At 40.4% G+C, this 19411-nt stretch overlaps 1 protein-coding gene across 3 annotated transcripts; it reads right to left on the bottom strand.

The window, feature by feature from the left end:
* Window positions 1-209: 209 nt before the first annotated feature.
* LOC122541378 lies at window positions 210-18511 on the bottom strand. Of its 3 annotated transcripts, none has more exons than XM_043678098.1 (5): window positions 18336-18511; window positions 16691-17065; window positions 11734-11835; window positions 10973-11028; window positions 210-1549 (listed from the first exon to the last, which is right to left on the bottom strand). In XM_043678098.1, exons 1-5 carry the CDS (start codon window positions 18409-18411, stop codon window positions 1415-1417), a joined length of 744 nt encoding a protein of 247 aa, XP_043534033.1. In that variant the 5' UTR covers window positions 18412-18511; the 3' UTR covers window positions 210-1414. The 3 variants fall into 3 exon arrangements, with proteins under 3 accessions (XP_043534033.1, XP_043534032.1, XP_043534034.1); XM_043678097.1 differs by having other exon boundaries at window positions 10949-11028; XM_043678099.1 differs by lacking the exon at window positions 11734-11835.
* Window positions 18512-19411: the final 900 nt, after the last annotated feature.

A 19411-nucleotide genomic window follows, 5' to 3' on the forward strand; every position in this document is an offset into this window, starting at 1 on the left:
TATGATAAATAAATTCAAGGAGTTAAACGCACGCCTCAAAGTTTGGTGTGTGTGGGATTTTTCTTCTGTCAGACAGTAGTGAATCTGTGAAATTCTTTACCACAGAAGGCTGCAGAGTTTGGGTCATTAATTATTTTAACGCTGAGATAGACAGATTTTTATCAAGGGTTTTGTGGAAAAGCAGGAAAGTGGAGTTGAGGATTATCAGATCAGCTGTGAATGATCTCATTGAATGGCAGAGCAACCTGATGGACTGAAAACCTACTTTTGCTCCTACATCCTATGGTCTTACTGCCTAAATGGGCAACTTTGCATTTTTGCACATTATGTTCCATTTGCCATATTCTTCCCCACTCACTCAAGCTTTTTATATCTGTTTGTAAACTCTTGGTGTCCTCTTCACAACTTAAATTTTCTGATCTATTTTTGGGCCATCAGCAAATGTGGCATCCTCCATCCCTGACTGATGTTATTTATGTAAATTATCGACAATTGAGGTCCTGGTACAAATCGCTGTGAAACTCAGTTTCATATACCTTGTCACCTTGAAAAAGACGCTTTTAGCCAGCCACTCTTCTATGCATGCTAATATGCTGCCATCGACATGATGACCTTTTATTTTTCACAATTCTAAAATTTCAAACTGACCTCCTTTATGGAAGGAATTATTCACAATGACCCATGCAATCCCATAACTCTGCATCGACTGAAAATTTCGGCATTCTCTGCTACATTACTCCCTTTAGCAATGCATTCTATGAATCAGCAACTCTCTTCATCAGAATTTGGCCCTTCCATTTCTCTTTATCCCTTCCTTGTGAGATAAGTTGATAACCCATCATATGTGAGAATGTAAAGTTCTCTTCCTTAACCCTGGAGGTTGCTTGCTAGAAATGCTAGAAATCCCACTGAGGATTATGGGTATTGTATTTTCTTTAAAGCTAATTGTTAACTCCAAACACACAGACAAACCCGTACGCTTGGCTTTGAATTCCAAGAACCCAGACTTGTAGTAAATTAATATTGAAATACATATCAATATATCTCATAGTTTCAACACAATTTAGTTACTAAATCCTCAGGCAGCAAATTGAAACTTGCTACCACAGTCCTACAGTCTTTCACAATGTTCAAAAAACAATTTCATATCTTGTAAAATCTAGTCTTCTCCCATCTAACCATACTGTGCTACAGTTCTCTCGAAGGTGAAGAAATCTTAAGTGTTCTATTAATTAATAATGGCTACCAAATTCAAGCAGATATCAGAAAGAATTAGGTTCTATAGTTACTACTGGACAATCAGTTAAAGTTGATGCTTGGAGCCAATATAGTAATTTTTATACTTATACATAATGTTAGTATAATAATTATCACAGAGTGGAAAAATATAAACAGTCGAATCTTTATGTTATGATCAGGTCCTCAATATTTGAATTCGAGCATGTTCTATATTCTCATCAGTGGCATACATCTTCCTTTCCATTGCTCCTGTAGATTTATACAACTTCATCTCACTGAATGTCACAGCAGAGTTGCTCGATAATGAATTCTGAAGCCAAGGAACAGAAACAAAGTCATAAATTCATGAGCAATTCCTTAGATAGGTCACATAAAATAGACTGAATAACCGTAAGTGGGACAGGAGATGAACTATTAACAGAAACATCTCTGACATTAAATCTTGCAATTTTCACTTGGTTTTGAAAGAAGCAATGTATTTATGTAATTATTTTTATCTAACAATCTATTAGCTGTACTTAATTCTGAATAATCATGAGAAACATCCCAATTTTGCTCCTATATTTCCCTAGTGTGAATCTGGTGCGTCAGATTTTATGACTCACATTATAGAAACATGGTCTGCACATTCACAATTAGCCTGTTTTTCACACAGCCTTTTTAAAAATTTGGTCAGTTTTATGATTTTTCTTTCAAGGTTTTTTGGTTTAAGATCTACATTAAGAGTTTCTATTGGTAAACTGCCAATGACTAGGGTCATGATGAGGTGTACAGAGGTGTGTTGAAGTATTGGGTGGAAGTGTGGAACGAGTCACTTTAAAGTTTTAATTTTAATGGAGATTAAAGTCAGGTATGATGAGCTGTAAAAGGTGCAGCTAATTCAATATTTCCCTTTTAACATCTTTGACCAAAGGTACAGTTTGCCTCATACCAGCAGGCAATGATAAATATAACCAATCTTTTGTTCGCTCAATTTTAATACATGAAATAGTAGAATTTCAGTTGCTGTAAGCAATGCAGAATATGATGAAGTTCAAAGATTCACTTGTGATTCATACTTTACTTCCCAAGTAAACATGTTGGAGAATACGGTAACGTGATTTTTTTTTTGTTAGCAATTGCATTGTGAAAACAGGCAGGTTAATGCTTGCCCTTTGTTGTTTTATTGTGTGAAATAACCACAGTCTGATCATTTTAAAACGGTTCATTTCCATCATGAGTAAAGGCATAAGGAATTAGACAGCGTGTTACCACCAGAAAGTTCTAGCGTGTCTTTAACGTTGAGTATTATTGCCAAGCAAAATGAAAGCTCAAACTAAGTTCCAAAGAAACTTGTCAAGTTCAAATTAATCTTCTTTTGTCAAAAGCATGCCCTACTCAATATTCAGCTGAGCTGAAGCAGAGCGTGTAGAATATAGGATGGGTTATATAATAGGTAGTCACTTCGATCCGTCTTCGATTAACTTGAGCATTGGGAGGCAAGTTAGTTCAGGGATTAGCAGTGCTGCCTAACAGCATCAGAAACCCAGGTCTGATTCCAGCCTTGTTTGACTGGATTAGATTAGATTCCCTACATTGTGGAAACAGGCCCTTTGGCCCAACAAGTCCACACCGACCCTCCAAAGAGTAACCCACCCAGACTTATTTCCCTAATTTACCCCTGATTAATGCACCTAACACTATGGGTAATTTAGTATGCCAATCCACCTGACCAGCACATCCTTTGGATTGTGGGAGGAAGCCGGAGCACCCGGAGGAAACCCACGCAGACACGGGGAGAATGTGCAAACTCCACACAGGCAGTCACCTGAGGCTGAGATCAAACTCGGGTCCCTGGCACTGTGAGGCAGCAGTGCTAACCACTGAGCCACTGTGCCGGCCATAAACTGGAGTTTGCATGTTCTCCCTATGTCTGTGTGGGTTTCTTTTGTGTGCTCTGGTTTTCGACCGAAGATGTACACATTAAGTGGATTGGCCATGCTAAGTTGTCTGTAGTGACTAGGGGTAGAGGCTAGGTGGATTAACTATGGTAAATGTGGGTTATAGGGCTATACTTGGGCAGGATGCTTTTTGTAGGTTCAGTGCAGACTCTTACCACACTGTTGGGATTCTATGATTTTCCTTTTACATATTTCTTAATTCAATCTAAAATTAGATGAAATTTCCATAATTACCCAGTAAATTATTTTCTCCATTCCTGGATAGAAATAATACAATGGTCTTTCTCAAGAGCCCTGATGCAATTTCAAATCTAAGGATATCTGGAACATTATAGGTAGAGCCTCTGGTTCTTTTTCTCAGAGGTTGGTAAATGGAGTTCTGGTTTGAATGCCAGGCCTCCAGGAATTCCCGTGCGTGTCTCTGTTTAGCCTCTCCCAGGATGGATGTGTGTCCTAGTCGAAGTGGTGTCCCTCTTCGTCTGTGTTAAGGATAATAGTGATAGTGGACCATGTCTTTTGGTGGCTAGTTGGTGTTCCTGTATCCCAGTGGCTAGTTTTCTGCCTACCCCCAATGTAGTGTTTGATACAGTCGTTGCAGGGTATTTTGTAAATGACATTCATTTTGTGGGTTTACCATTTACCAACCTCTGAGAAACAGAAACAGAAATTATACCACCCACATTAACAGACCAAGTCACATAAATAGAAAGCAGGACAGAACACCAGTACTTCATCCGGAGGCTCACTGATGATGTTACCTAGCATGGTGACGAAACGTCTGCAAACAAACCTTCCAGCTCAGCAAGCAAACTTACAATCTGAACATCAATCTGAGCTACAAATCTTCTTTTTTTTTGATTGGCATCTTTCTGCCTGTGAACAGCAATGGACACACAACAACCAATCCATTCCAGATGAGATGTCTTCATGTCGGGCACTTTTGCCGATTGTTGAACAGGCCAGGTTAAGAGCTAGCAGGTCACGTTAAAATCGTACAAAGCATTGGTTCAGCTACACTCCGAATACTGTGTACAGTTCTGGTCACCACATTAGCAAAAGGATGTGGACGCTTTGGAGAGGGTGCAGAAAAGGTTTACAAGGATGTTGCCTGGTATGGAAGGTGCTAGCTATGAAGAGAGGTTGAGTAGGTTAGGATTGTTTTCATTAGAAAAAAGGAGATTGAGGGGGGACCTGATTGAGGGCTACACAATCATGAAGGGTATAGACAGGGCAGATAGAGATAAGCTTTTTCCAGGGTGAAGGATTAAATAACGAGAGGTCACGCTTTCAAGGTGAGCAGTGAAAAGTTTAAGGAGATACACGTGGCAAGTACTTTACACAGAGGGTGGTAGGTGCCTGGAATGTGTTGCCAGAAGAGGTGGAAGAGGCAGGCACAGTAAATTCATTTAATGTGCACCTGGACAGATGCATGAGTAGGTGGGGAGCAGACAGATACAGATGCTTCAGAATTGGGCGACAGATTTAGACAGTAGATTTGGATTGGCTCAGGGTTGGAGGGCCGAAGGGCCTGTTCTTGGGCTGTAAATTTTCTTTGTTCTTTATTCTAGGCCAATCCTTAAAAGTCAGGTTCTGCCTCACATACTATACGTGAAGCCAACCATTGTAATTGTGGGTTGCTTACAGCATCGGCTTCTGTTGCTATGCTACGAGGTGCATGCTAGTCCAAAAGAGATATTGCCCTTTTTCCTCTGTCTCCAGCTAATGACATCCAGTAACTTGGGCCTTCATGTCATCCTTGCAAGCAACATGGAAGCTGAGCTTTCCTCTGTCGTACTCATCATCTGGTTCCAGTCACCTCACCGTACAGAAATGTGTGACCTCCTTCAACTCTGCTGGTGTGTGCTGAAGTTTTTGATGCAAGTATAATTTAGAGTTTGCACATTCTCCCTGTGTCTGCATGGGTTTCCTCCGGGTGCTCCGGTTTCCTCCCACAGTCCAAAGATGTGCAGGTTAGGTGAATCGGCCATGCTAAATTGCCCTAATGTAGTGTTAGGGGAATGGGTCTTGGTGAGTTGCTCTTCAGAGGGTCGGTGTGGACTTGTTGGGCTGAAGGGCCTGTTTCCACACTGTAGGGAATCAAAATCTAAATCTAAAAATCTAAATAATCAAAATCCTATATATGGCCACACTTCCTATTGTTGTATTTATAAACTCAACATTTAACTTGAAGTTGACTGTGTAAACATTCAGATTGGAAATGCCCCAGTGTGAACTATTAAATAGTTGTATACTGTGACAACATAGAACTGGTTAGTTCTGTCTGTCCCAACTCTGATTACCTTGCATTCAGCAACTGACTGTAGGCAACATTACAGGGAACTTAAATCAGGTCAGGGGATTGGAAATAGTATTAATTGTGTTATTAATAGTTGTGTGTGCCATTAACAAGTGATAAAGCGTTCTAACTTTCTGACCAGTGGAAACGAAGGTGTTAGCGTCGTTGGCCTACATAAACCTCATCAACTTAGTGTCTGAGCTCTTCCTGTCCAGAGCATAAGGTAGTTAACTCTTCAAGGTTTTTGTAATGTACATCCCAGCTGCCATTAAAATAAGGTGGTTCCAGTTTTTAATCTTTATTTCCAGGTTTGACTCAAATTTCTTCCGAACTGCAAGTTATAATGAAAGAGTGGGAAGGATTTTAAGATGAGATTATTATTGACAATCCTGTTGCAGAGGCGGAGGTCAGTTTGAACAGGATGTCTCTTTTTATGCTCACATTCTGCATGAAGCATAATCAGTCACTTCAAGTGGTCACTTGTGTTTCCTCTCCGTTACTCTCATGTTTTGAGATTAGTTGATATCTTCACATTTCACAACGTCCCTGGGGTTTTGAGTAAATATTGAATGGAAATAAAAATTAAAACTTGGCAGAACTGACACTCAATACCAATTGAACATATATTGTAATTACTTAAGTGCAAAATAATTAAACATTCAATGGTCTGGGAGGAAGGGCAAAGAAAATATTTGCTCACAAGCATTATCCTAAAATTTAAAGTTCAATGTAACTGCAAGCTGTTTTTCTGTGGACAAACAAAAAGTCAGAAGGATTTCACAAACAAGTGAGACAGTCTGCAAAAGGCACCTTTCTACTGTGTAAAGATAAATCAAGTAATTAACCATATGCCAATTAGAAAGTTCTCACCTTGCATCTCCAATTAGCTAGATACTTTAGCCACATTGTATAAAATTGAAGGTTGCACTGGAACAGTCCATTCTGCGATGGGCCGCTTTCTCAACAGCGATCTTTGAGAAAGCTGAAATAGACCAGTGTCCAACGATTTCTGTAGCCCCCCCCACCCAACTTTTGAAAAGTAATGGCTGGAGTTAGAGGGGAGGATTGGTGAAAGAACTTGGTCTTGCTAGTGTTGTGTAAGAGACCATCTTTTTGTATTTAGAGCTAAATAAGTTTGAGGGCAGTCAGCATCGCTGGCAGTGTGGGTCTCTGTTATGCAGTTGTTAGGGTATAACACATCATGAACATGCTGAAGGATCATCTTAGTCATGGATCTCAGCCTTTTGAGATTGAAGATTTTCTGTTGAGTCAAAACTCAATAATGGTCTGTTGGAGAAGTTGGTTCTGAAGAACTTCAATGACCAGTATTAGTCCCTCACTAACTTTCAATCATTTTTATTTTTTATTCCTTTATCAATTTGGGATTGTAAGCTAGAAATGACCCATGGATCTTGGGACAGCTTGTGTTTAGTGGGGAAGAACAGACCAATCAAGTTTTGTTTGTTTGCAAGGCCAAGTTTTGTGGTCAATTGCAGGCACAGCCTTCATTAGAAAAGCTCTAACAGATGCAGCACATGGGAGGAGCATTGCGTTCAAACAGATAGCAGACGTTGTCTATTGATGAGCTCAGTATTTGGGAATTGGTTCCAGCAAGTCTGGAAGGAGCCTTATTTCCAAACAGATAGCAGTTGTTTAATTCTGGAACAGTGGTGCTGGAAGAGCACAGCAATTCAGGCAGCATCCGACGAGCAGCAAAATCGACATTTCGGGCAAAAGCCCTGGATATGGCTCACAGTTGCCATATCACCCACCAGGAAAGGAAAACTAAGTTAATACACATTAAAATCTTCCCTTCTCACATAGTCTTTGATAGTCAACATTTTAAAAGACTCAGTTTAGGATGTGCCTTAAAGTGGTTGCTTTAGAAATTCCTCCAAGTGCAATTCTCAAATTATAAAGTGGAAAGGCAGAATCTAAGGGGTGACTTTATAGAGGTTTCTAAAATGAGGGGCATGGGTAGGGCGAATACCAAGGTCTTTTCCCTGGGGTTGGGGGAGTCCAAAACTACAGGGCATACATTTAAGGTGAGAGGGGAAGTATTCAAAAGGGACCTGTGGTGCATATATGGAATGAGTTGTTTTAAAGGTGGAGGAGGCTGGTACAGTTACAACATTTAAAAGGCATCTAGATGGATATATGAATAGGAAGGGTTTAAGGGATATGGGCCAAGTGCTGGCAAATGGGACTAGATTAATGTAGAATATCTGGTCGACATGGATAGGTTGGAGTGAAAGGTCTGTTTCTGTGCGTACATCTCTATGGCGCAGTGCTCTCCGTAAGTAGAATAGGACACTTCACATTTTTACTAAAACTGGCAACTCAATCCATTGAGCTTGTGCCAACTGTCTGCAGTCTTACTCTCATTCTCACCAGCTCACATCAAGGATCATCAAAAGCAGGTAGGAATGTGGAGTTAAGGTTGCAATCAGTTCAACACGATCGAATTAAATGGTGGAATAGGTCTGACTCCTCTCAAAATCAGTTCAAGTATATCAATGTGGTGATTTATTTTTTTAAAACACGGTGGGCGGCACGGTGGCACAGTGGTTAGCACTGCTGCCTCACAGCGCCAGAGACCCGGGTTCAATTCCCGCCTCAGGCGACTGACTGTGTGGAGTTTGCACATTCTCCCCGTGTCTGCGTGGGTTTCCTCCGGGTGCTCCGGTTTCCTCCCACAGTCCAAAAATGTGCAGGTCAGGTGAATTGGCCATGCTAAATTGCCCGTAGTGTTCGGTGCAGGGGTAAATGTAGGGGAATGGGTTTGGGTGGGTTGCGCTTCGGCGGGTTGGTGTGGACTTGTTGGGCCGAAGGGCCTGTTTCCACACTGTAAGTAATCTAATCTAATCTAAAAAAAAAACCCATGCCTAGATAAATGCAGCACTCAGTCGGATTTTTTTATTCCTGATGAAAGGCTTTTGCCCAAAACGTCGATTTTGCTGCTCGTCGGATGCTGCCTGAATTGCTGTGCTCTTCCAGCACCACTGATCCAGAATCTGGTTTCTCAGCATCTGCAGTCATTGTTTTTACCTCAGCAGTTGTTTAATGGCAAGTGAGGACTTAGAAATAATTTATCAGTTAGTCCAGATGGAATCAGTACTGGAGTTGTTTTTGTTTGAAGTATGTTTTCTAATAGATGGTTTCTGGTTGCTATTGGGATAGCAGGAACATTTGAAATCTCCCAACTTATTTTGCTACCAGAAGCCTAAAGAGTAGAAAGCTGAGTAAGAAATATTGCTCAAGTGAACTGAGAAGGTGACCCTGATCATCTTTTCAAAAAGCAACAATGGAGTCCACGTTGATGCCTGTGAGACAATGCATTGTGAAAGTCATTATGAAAGAAATCTGAGTTGAAAAATGTGGTGCTGGAAAAACACAGCAGGCCAGGCAGCATCCGAGGAGCAGGAGAATTGACGTTTTGGGCATAAGCCCTTCTTCAGGAATGAGCCTCATTCTTGAAGAACGGCTTATGCCTGAAACTCAATTCTCCTGATCCTTGCATGCTGCCTGGCCTGCTGTGTTTTTCCAGCACCACATTTTTCAACTCTGGTCTCCAGCTTCTGCATTCCTCACTTTCTCGTATAAAAGCAATCTGGCCAGTTTTGCTATTTTCTTTCATTTATCCCTTAACTTTTTTTTGACAATCTTTTGTGTGAATGGGGGCTTAAAACAACTCTTCCGGGCCTTAAGCACAGGCATTAATCAGATTATGGTGCTGTCTAATTTTCTCTCTGCTAAAGCTACTGAAATTTAATAAGGAGTTTAGTCTTTTGGTTAAGATACAAAACCAGTGTCTGGAAATGAATTATTCACGAAGTCTAGGATTGATTATTCAAAAGTCTAATTAAGATCTTTGGAGTGACTATTTGGGGGTGTTTGATGGTTTAATTTAACTGTGTTTTGACATCAGAGGCTGGAAGGATATTTTGGTTCTGCTGTCCGTAAACAGAGATGGTGCAATGATGCAGACTTGTTTTATTCCAGTTACTGAAAGGTTTGGACACCAGTCTGTTGTAATGGATGGCTACTGCAGTACTGTCATGCAGAAATCACAGGGTATTAACATATTCTTCTCGATATTCAGGTCTCAGGACAACTGTCTAAAGGGTTTTAACAGCTGAGGAAGTCAAACTGGAGTCAATGGAAAACAAAGAAAAACTCCACTGGATGGTGCCATTTTTTGCACAGACGAAGATGCAGTTGAAATTTAATCATCTCAAGTTCTCACTGGAACTCCTAGAATTCGTCAGGGCAGTGTCCCAGGCCCAACTGTCTTCAGCTGCTCCATCAATGACTTACCCTCCATTGTGTTTGCTTGCGATTGCACAACATTCAGTAATGTTCATAAATCCTCAGACACTGACGCAGTCCATGTCCAAATGCAGCAAGATCCGGACAATATCCAGGTTTGAGCTGATAGGTGCCAAATAACACTTCACACCATGCAAATGGCAGGCGATGAGCATCTCCAGTAAGATAGAGGATCTGGATCAGTGCAGGCTTGGAGGGCCAAAGGGCCTGTTCCTGTGCTGTACTTTTCTTCGAATTAAACCTTTGCCCATCGATATTCAATAGCATTACTATCACTGTATTCCTAACTATTAACATTCGGAGGACTACAACTGACTTGGAATGCTTCAGCATAGAACTCACCACATCAATCCCCAAAACTCACCACCTTCTACATAGCACAAGTTGTGAGTGTGATAGAATACTCCCCGCTTGCCTGGATGCGTTCAGCTCCAACAACACTCAAGAAGCATGATACCATCCTGGACAAAGCAGCTGCTTGATTGACACCACATTCACTCTTTCTACCATCAATACTCAGTGTGCAACAGCAGAAATACATGAAGGCTCCTTAGATAGAACCTTCCAAATCCATGACTACTATCATCTAGAATGATAAGAGCAGTAAATACAGTGAAATACTACCACCTGCATGTTCCCTGCCAAACTGATCACCATCCTGACTTGGAAATATCTCACAACTTCTCTGGTGTCCCTGGCCTAAATCCTGGACCTCCCTCCATAATGACATTCTAGGTTTACCTGAAGCAAATGGAGTTCAGTATTTCAAGAAGGTAGCTCTGCACCACCTCCTGAAGGGACAGCCAACAAATGATCCCAGCCTGCACATTCACATCCCATGAATGAAGAAACAAACAAATGTATTTTTAAAAAACTAAGCTCAGAGTGATGCAAGCAGTTCTCAATAGCAATCTTACATTCAATTGGTTATTCCCCTTGCAATCAGATTTATTGATCACCATGTAGTTTCACAATTGCACATTGAAAGTAAATCTACTGCAGGAACTACAGCCCAAAAGGTAAAGCATTATGGGGGAAGAAAAAAGGTGATTTGCACAAGATAATAGAGCTGGCGAAGCATAATTGGCCAAATAGCCTCCTTCTGTACCGTAATAATTCTGTGAAAAAAAACCAATACTCTTACCTTTCCACAGAATATTTCACTTACCCAGCCACCCTGAGCAGTCTTTTTCTTTACTGTTCGTTTCTGTATTCGATTACAACCTAAAGGAGAAAAATCTCTGTTAATCTTCCCTGGGGATTGGTCAATCATTGCTAAAACAATACACCATTTACATCAATACTTCTGTAATAAAATGATCCTGCAGTTGTTTCATTTCCACAGGTGATTTATGTGACTGAATTTCACTCAGCTGCAGTGGATGTGTGTGTTAGCTATGTTATAAGTTAGGATTTTCTTTTCTGTATGATCATGAACAATATCACAGGCAATTATGATTCAGCAAATGTCCCAGCTTGCTTATATTGTTTTTTTTATGCTCTCGTACTTATTTTAATAAATCTGTTCAGGCGCTATTACACACTTCTAGAGCAGGTGAGGTTTGAACCGGATCTTCTGGCTCAAAAGCAGGGACACTACCACTGCACCACAAAGGTATAAAGCAGCTCTTTCACTCAATCCCCTGCCAGTTAGGATAACATCCCAGCTGTACTGGGCAGTAGTTTTGATAAAAGACAACAAAAGATTGGAAACAAAGTGGACAATATTACCAAAGCAAACAAGGAACAACAAAACAAAATCAATTTATTTCCACATTGCTGAACTGAACTTGCTTGGAACAGAGGAAAAATATCCTTCATCAGTTCCCCTGACTTACAGATGAACATTTTTCATCAGTGCTCCAATAATAAATGCAGCGTCAGCATGTGTCAGGGTACCTGAGACTGTCTCACAACATGCTCCCTTACCTCTTTGTGTTTTCACAGTGAAACACAGGAAGATCAAAATAACAACAAGGCTAGCATATCGAATTTTAGCTTCAGCTCTTGATGTTTCTTTCGTGTTTGTATCTGTGCAATAAGAAAACGATTTGGTCATTACACTGAAATAGCTCGCTGCTTACATTCATTTTTCATTCTAAGACATTCATTTGGAACAGAAGGAAGTTCTTGTGACCTTCAGCTACATTAATATTTCAATTCATTTCTAGCTTTCTGCACTGACTGAATTAAATAAATTGTTTACACTGTTATTCAGAACGATGATGATCTTAGTCTTTTAAGCTTAATATATCTTGTAACCTGCCCTGAAAAGTTGGCTGCTTCGAATTCTGCAGAGATTATAATGTTCTGTAGATTTTAGACACAGTGTGGAAACAGATCCTTCTGTGTTCCCAAACTAAACTAGTCCCACCTGCCTGTGTTTGGCCATATCCCTCCAAACCTTCCCTATCCATGTATTTATCCAAATGTGTTTTAAATGTTGTAACTGTACCTGCATCCATCACTTCCTCTGGCAGTTCATTCCACACACTAACCACTCTCTATCTAAAAAAGTTGCTCCCATACCCATTTTAAATCTTTCTCCTCTCACCTTAAAAATATGCCCCCTCATCTTGAATTCACCACCTTAGGGAAAATACCTTTGCTATTCACCTGATCTGAGCCTCTTATAATTTTATACACCTCTACAATGTCACCAATCAGCCTCCTTCACTTCAGTGAAAAAAGTCTCATCTTATAACTAAAAACCCTACAATCCTGACAACATCCTGGTAAATCTTTTCTGAGCTCTCTCCAGTTTAACAATACCCTTCCTATAATAGGGCATCCAGAACTAGACACAATACTGCAGAAGAGGTCTCACCAACATACTGTACAACCTCAGTAAGAAGTCCCAACTCCGATATTCAAAGGTCTGAGTAATGAAGGCAAGTGTGTGAAATGCCCTCTTAACCACCTTATCTACATGTGGTACAAATTTCAAAGAATTACGTATCTGAACCCCTCGATTTCTCTGTTCTACAACACTTCTTGGAAAACAAATGTTTATGTAGGATAAAGAAGCAAAGATATTGAGAAGAAAAGATGAAAAAAGAATCATTAAAGTCAGTAATGCTGCTTAGCAAAGATGCAGAACTGTGAAACAACAACCAGTAGTGTTTGTATTGAGAAGAATAGAATTCATAATTAGAATTTTATGTCAAGTGTATATAGAGTTGTTTGCTCACATTCTTAAGACTGTGCAATGTCATCTTCACTCTGCAAACTATACAGAATCAAAGTGAAGGTGATCAAAAGACTTCCAGGACATTGTAATAGGTTCAGAAAGACATTGCAATAGTATTAGGAAATAGCATAAATTCCATTGTCTATACTCTAGAAAAGGGAAGACTAAATTTTCACAGTGAAACACAGAAAAATAAAAATAATAAGCCTAATGCTGATTTCTTCTCTGTATTTATGCAACATGTAAAGTTTAATTCAATTTACCAATTTAGTAAGATCAAACACTACCATTAACTATTATTTCACTACATTAATTTAACCTGAGATTTGATTTGGCAGAAATATATACTTCATCAATTTTTGTCTGATTTCTATATTCTAAATTGTTGCTGTCAAATTAAAATTAAAATTAAAAGTTTATAATTAATTATTTACACTTCTGTCAATATTAATAAAGAGAAATCTTTATATCTTCCACTTTCTGTAGTTTTTAAACTTAAATACAGATTAAATAAATAACCTCCTTTTAATTTATAGCTTTCTCTTGATGGTGTAGATTTCCTAAAATTCTGAAGGCTCCTAAACTTAGGATTTTAACTTGCATAGCTAAATATAAGGTGGATAAAATTAATTCCTTCTCTAGTCCCTAATATTGACCCATTATACTTTCACCCACGGCAAGTTCAATGACAAGGCACGAAAGGGTTTCCCTCCATTAAGTTGGTCTCCATCATAATACCGCATCTATGTATTATACTCTGCTTAATTCTCATTATACATTCACTTCATTGTACGTTCATATGCACATTATATAGTTCATATTCATGTCTGGTTATTGAATACTTACATATATATGTAATACTTATTCATTCATGCAATTTGTCACAATACTAAAAGATGGCAGAGGAGATTGCAAGAGCAAAGGGAGGTTGGTTATAGGAACTAAATAAGTGAAAAGAACCAGGTCACTAGTTCAGAGCATTAGCATGCCGTCTCTCTGTGCTGAAAACTTTTGTTGTTATTTTTATTATTATAGTTCACATTTCCATAACTGGTGTTCTTATCAACAAAATTATTATTAATATGAGTTAAGAATTCTCATCCTATTATTATGTGGGGAACTAAATAGTTTGTGGCTGATTATTTAATTTGACCCTGCCTATGCCACCCTGCTTTCTGATGATGTTAAGTTGGCTATTCTGTCCCACTTGGGAGAGTGAGATTCTACATCTCACCATTTTACTTCAGATGGAACTACATTCTCAGTATACTGATCAGTGAACCAACTCCGCAAACAATGGAAGATTTGTAACACTTTATTAATTAGATTAGATTCCCTATAGTGCGGAAACAGGCCCTTCGGACCAACATGTCCACACTGACCTTCCGAAGAGTAACCCACCCAGACCCATTCACCTACTCCCTACTAATGCTCCTATCACTATGGGCAATTTTAGCACAGCCAGTTCACCTGAACCGCACAGCTTTGGACTGTGGGAGGAAATTCATGCAGACACAGAGAGAATGTGCAAACTTTACACAGACATTTGCCAGAGACTGAAATCGAAACTGGGTCCCTGGCGCTGCGAGGCAGCAGTGCTAACCACTGAGCCACTGTGCCGCCCCTGAGCTAGAACATTTTGGACAAACTATGGAAAGGGCAGCAAGGCCTTGGAAAATGGGCAGTGGGAATTTCCAAAATTAGATCAACCCTAAAAGTTTCAATTATATGTGGAACTGGAAAAAGCTGATATGTTCTGGCAGAAAATGTTAAGAGGAAGTTCAATAGAGGCAGGTTTTGTGTTAACAGCATCAGTGAATAGAACTGTACAAAATAGACAGATTGAGGTATATAACCCAAAGGAGCAGAGAGGAAAATGAGGGAAGGTTTTTAAGGCAGTGAGTGGCTGTGATCTGGAATGCAATGTCCCAAAGGATAGACACCTCATCTTCAATAATAACTTTCTAAAGGGAATTGTGTTCAGTGTTGACAAGAAACAGAATGTGGGGCTATCAGGAAAGAGCAGGCGGGTGGGTCCGATGAGATACAATTTCAAAGAGACCTGGGGAGGATTGAGCCTGCTGCCGAGAGGCCTCTTTGTGTGCTGCAGAAGGCTGTTTGACCTTTGGATTTAAAGGCAGTGGATGATTATAACCTGGCAGAACATACAACAAAATAGAGCCGGAAACCTGATCTCAGATTTGGTAAAGGCCGTGAATTTTACCAGAATGTGTCGGCCCTTGTGTGTGTGTGTGTATGTCTAAGGGAGTCCATCCTGTTTTAGCTTCAAAAATACAGGAAATTAAATGGCAGAGACTCAGGAACTTATCACCTCCCGATGAGGATTGAAGGGTTTATGCTCATGGGCTGGTTTATCCCAGAAAGTGACCAATTCACTTTGAGGCTGAACTAACTCAGTAACTACTGGTGATTTTAGTGACTAAAGCTTGCTGCACTCCCCTGACATTTACCGTCCTCGTATATGAATGGGAGCTGTGGAGATAAATCGGTGGGGCTGATTTTTCTCCAGAGACTCGCTTCCTGTGTTAGACTATCAACCCACCCCAGGCTGATGGCTAATCCCGCCGTATAACTCACCCACACGAAATTCCTGTTCAGTCTTTGTGCAACCAAATTCGAATGTACCATTTATCAGTTTGAACCCAAAATGATTGTTTTCACCTTAACTTTAAACTGGATAGATTGAAAACCTCTTAAAGGGGTGGCCATAGGAATAGATGAATCTTGTAACTTCAGTGATCTGTACAGAAATAAGCGTGTGATTTTGTGATTGGAGGGGGTCTGTTAGGTGCAAGGTCCATCCTTAACATTTCCTGAACAGATCAGCGGGATTGAGTCATAGAGTCATAGAGATGTACATCATGGAAACAGACCCTTCGGTCCAACCTGTCCATGCTGACCAGATATCCCAACCCAATCTAGTCCCACCTGCCAGCAGGCCCATATCCCTCCAAACCCTTCCTATTCATATACCCATCCAAATGCCCCTTAAATGTTGTAATTGTACCAGCCTCCACCACATCCTCTGGCAGCTCATTCCATACATGTACCACCCTCTGTGTGAAAAAGTTGCCCCTGAGGTCTCTTTTATATCTTTCCCCTCTCACCCTAAACCTATGCCCTCTAGTCTGGACTCCCTGACCCAGGGAGATGGAATGATTTTAAATTACTCCACCGTCCCATCTCTGTTGCTTGCTGTAATCCCCCCGGCCATCCTCTGAAACCTGTGTGATGCCCCATTTCTGGATTCCTGAGTTTTTCACTGAGTCAGGTATTCCGCTGCCCGGATCTGAGAATTCCCAACTTAAACCAACCCATAATCCCTGTGTTTCTTGCCCCCTTCAGTGGGGAGGGGGTGGGGGTGGGGGGAGCTGTCTGAAACCTCCCTCTTTGGTCACCCACCCTGACACCATCTTGGGCAGTCCGGCAGATTTCCTTCTGGTACATGTCACTGGCTGTAAGCTCCTGTGGGAGCGAGGGAGATGCTAACTTAAGTGTTTGACTTTCATTATGGACGTTGCCGTTACAAACAGTGAAACACGACACGCGAAACATTTTGTGAGCCATGTTCACATTCCCGTACAACACCCAGTCCAATAAAGACCTTTTTTTTTCTTGGGGTTTTGTTTAATAAAATCGAATGAAACGAATCCCCGCGTTGGAGAGGTGACCTACCCATTCCACACTCTGTGGTGTTCTGCACCATTAAAGTGATCTTGGCGGTTTCTGTTCCCTCCGAGTGGCTGACGGACAGTTCGTAAATTCCGCTGTCATTGAAATGTAAGTGCTGCAGCAGCAGTGAGGCATTCTCTGGGAAAAGAACCACTCGATGTTTGTAATCACCGGGAACTGGCAGGTAATGACAGCGCCCAGACAGGCTGTTGTCTCTATCCGATATGCATCTGTAGTCCACCATTCTGATCCCAGCTCTAGTCCATCTGATCCGCAAGTAACCGCCTGGGTCTGAGACAGTGTAAGAAACGGCTAACAGCACAGACTCACCAACAGTTCCATTCACGCTGTCCTGGCTCACCCTCAGTGTTACAGCAGCTAAAGGTGGAGAGAATTACTGTGTATTACAAGATCTAGATAATAACTGTGAATAATGATGGGGTTGATATTGATCTTTAGTATACCCGACACATTTTAACTTCACACTATGATCCCTTCAGTACAATGTTGGAACATCCTCTTTCTGGCGTGTACAAGCATCAGTAATAATCTATGACATTCTGTGATAATTTTACAGTAGTATTTGTGGGATGCCTCAACACTTCCATCACAGTGATACACACACACTCATTGGGGAAGTGAAACTGGGAGAATGCCTCAAACCTGGACTCCAGCAGCATTCCTGCCTGTGGGAACCATTCCAATCAGCTTTCATTCAACAACCTGTGATTATGTGCAGAGTCACACAAGGAGAATACTCAACACATTCTGTGTCTTGGGAAGAAAGAGCAGAATTGTTTAACTACCCTGTGAGTAATATTTGCACATTTCATTCTCAATGTGTGCCAAAATTCAAACCAGCCTTCACTGGTCAGAACACTGAGTATAGGAGTTGGGAGGTTATGCTGAGGCTGTACAGAACATTGCTTAGGCCACTTTTGGAATATTCCATTCAATTCTGGTCTCCCTTCTATAGGAAAGATGTTGTTAAATTTGAAAGGGCTCAGAAAAAAATGTACAAGGATGTTACCAAGGTTGGAGGGTTTAAGCTACAAGGAGAAACTGAATAGGCTGGGGCTGTTTTCCCTGGAATGTCAAAGGCTGAGGGGTGACCTTACAGAGGTTTTTTTAAAATCATGAAGGGCATGGATAAGATGAATAGCTGATTTTTTTTTTCTCCAACACTAGAAGGCATAAGTTTAAGGTGAAAGGGCAAGAATTAAAAGGACCTATGGGGCGACTTTTCATGCAGAGGATGGTACATGTATGGAATGAGCTGCCAGAGGAAGTGTTGGAGGCTGGTAACAATTACAACATTTAAAAGGATGAGTACATGAACAGGAAGGGTTCAGAGGGATATGAATCCAATGCTGGTAAATTAGACTAGATTAATTTAGGATATCTGGTCAGCATGGACGAGTTGGACCAAAGGGTCTGTTTCCATGCCGTACAACTCTACAATTGTATAACTCAACTCTCATTTAGCGAGAACTGCAACTAATAGAAATGCAGACAATATTTTCCTAAAGATTAATTCCACTGAACATATAGTGTTTGATACATTACTTCAGATGCTTTCTCAAAATCTTTCTCAATCTAAATTACTGTTAAAATATACATTTTATATATTAATTGTAGCAACACTTACCAAGTAGAGCAAAGGGATTGAAAGCGAAAAGGCAGGCTCCACACATTTTGGGAATCCCATTCCTGCTTGCTGACATTCTGTTCCAGATTCTGTGCAATTGTTTACAGTTGTGTTTTATTGGAAGGAGTTTTCAGGCACCATCAATGTAGAAACATCAGCACCTCCACAGTAATACAATTCAAACCATTTATAAGGGGACTTGATGAGGTTTAGTCACAACAACTTGAAATGCAGCCTTTAACTGAGAAGTCCCATTCGCTTTAATCTGTGGTCAACCTCACAGCTATAATTGACAGTGTTTCCTGTTTTCTGAAGCTGTAATAGATTTTCACATTTTAGTTTTGGTATCAGAATTGCCATGAGGGTGCCCAATCTTCTGCTAGAAAATAGCACCACAGCACAATAAGGTGCTGGAAATTGTGTAATATTTGAGTTTAAGAAAATGTACTTTTTTTTTGAACATCTCTTAGGTAGAATGTGTTACATGACATCCCATTTTGGCAATACATAAAGTGAAATCCTGTAAGAGGTATTCAAGTTATGGAAACATAGCAACAAGAATAGGCCACAGAGCCCCTCTTGTCTGTTCTACCATTCAATGAGATCACGGTTGATCTGTGCCCTCATTCCATCTACCTGCCTTTAGCCCATATCTCTCAATACCAGGTTGTAAAAAAACAAATCTATCTCAGATTCAAAAATAACAACTGATCCTGAATCCATCGCCATTTGTAGAAGAAAGTTCCAAACATTAACCACCCTTTGTGTGTAAAAGTCCACCACTATTTGTATCCTGAGATTTAGAATTCTCATTTCATACCAAACAATTTTCTTTAGATATCTGAAATCAGTACGTGTTGGACAAACACAGCAGACCTAGATAGCAGAGAGAGAAACTCAGTCAATGTTTTGAGTCCAACATATGACTCTTCCTCCAAAAAATAATAAGAATGGGTTCAAATCACCGACTCCTGTTTTCCTCTCTCGATAGTTGCTAGCAGATCTGTCGGGTTTCTGTAACATAGTGCATTATTTCAGATTTCCAGCATATGCTGTACTTTATTATGCTTTGCACA

This window comes from Chiloscyllium plagiosum, chromosome 37 (genome assembly GCF_004010195.1).
Source record: "Chiloscyllium plagiosum isolate BGI_BamShark_2017 chromosome 37, ASM401019v2, whole genome shotgun sequence".
NCBI lineage: Eukaryota > Metazoa > Chordata > Chondrichthyes > Orectolobiformes > Hemiscylliidae > Chiloscyllium > Chiloscyllium plagiosum.

Bases quoted from the DNA above. Each gene is read 5' to 3' on its own strand.
- LOC122541378 (XM_043678097.1), bottom strand. From the start codon at position 18,411: ATGTCAGCAAGCAGGAATGGGATTCCCAAAATGTGTGGAGCCTGCCTT. The intron at 17,066-18,335 runs GTAAGTGTTGCT...CTCCACCTTTAG, and splicing joins CAATCCCTTTGCTCTACTTG to CTGCTGTAACACTGAGGGTG. The intron at 1,550-10,948 runs GTAAGAGTATTG...CCTTGGCTTCAG, and splicing joins GTGAAATATTCTGTGGAAAG to AATTCATTATCGAGCAACTC.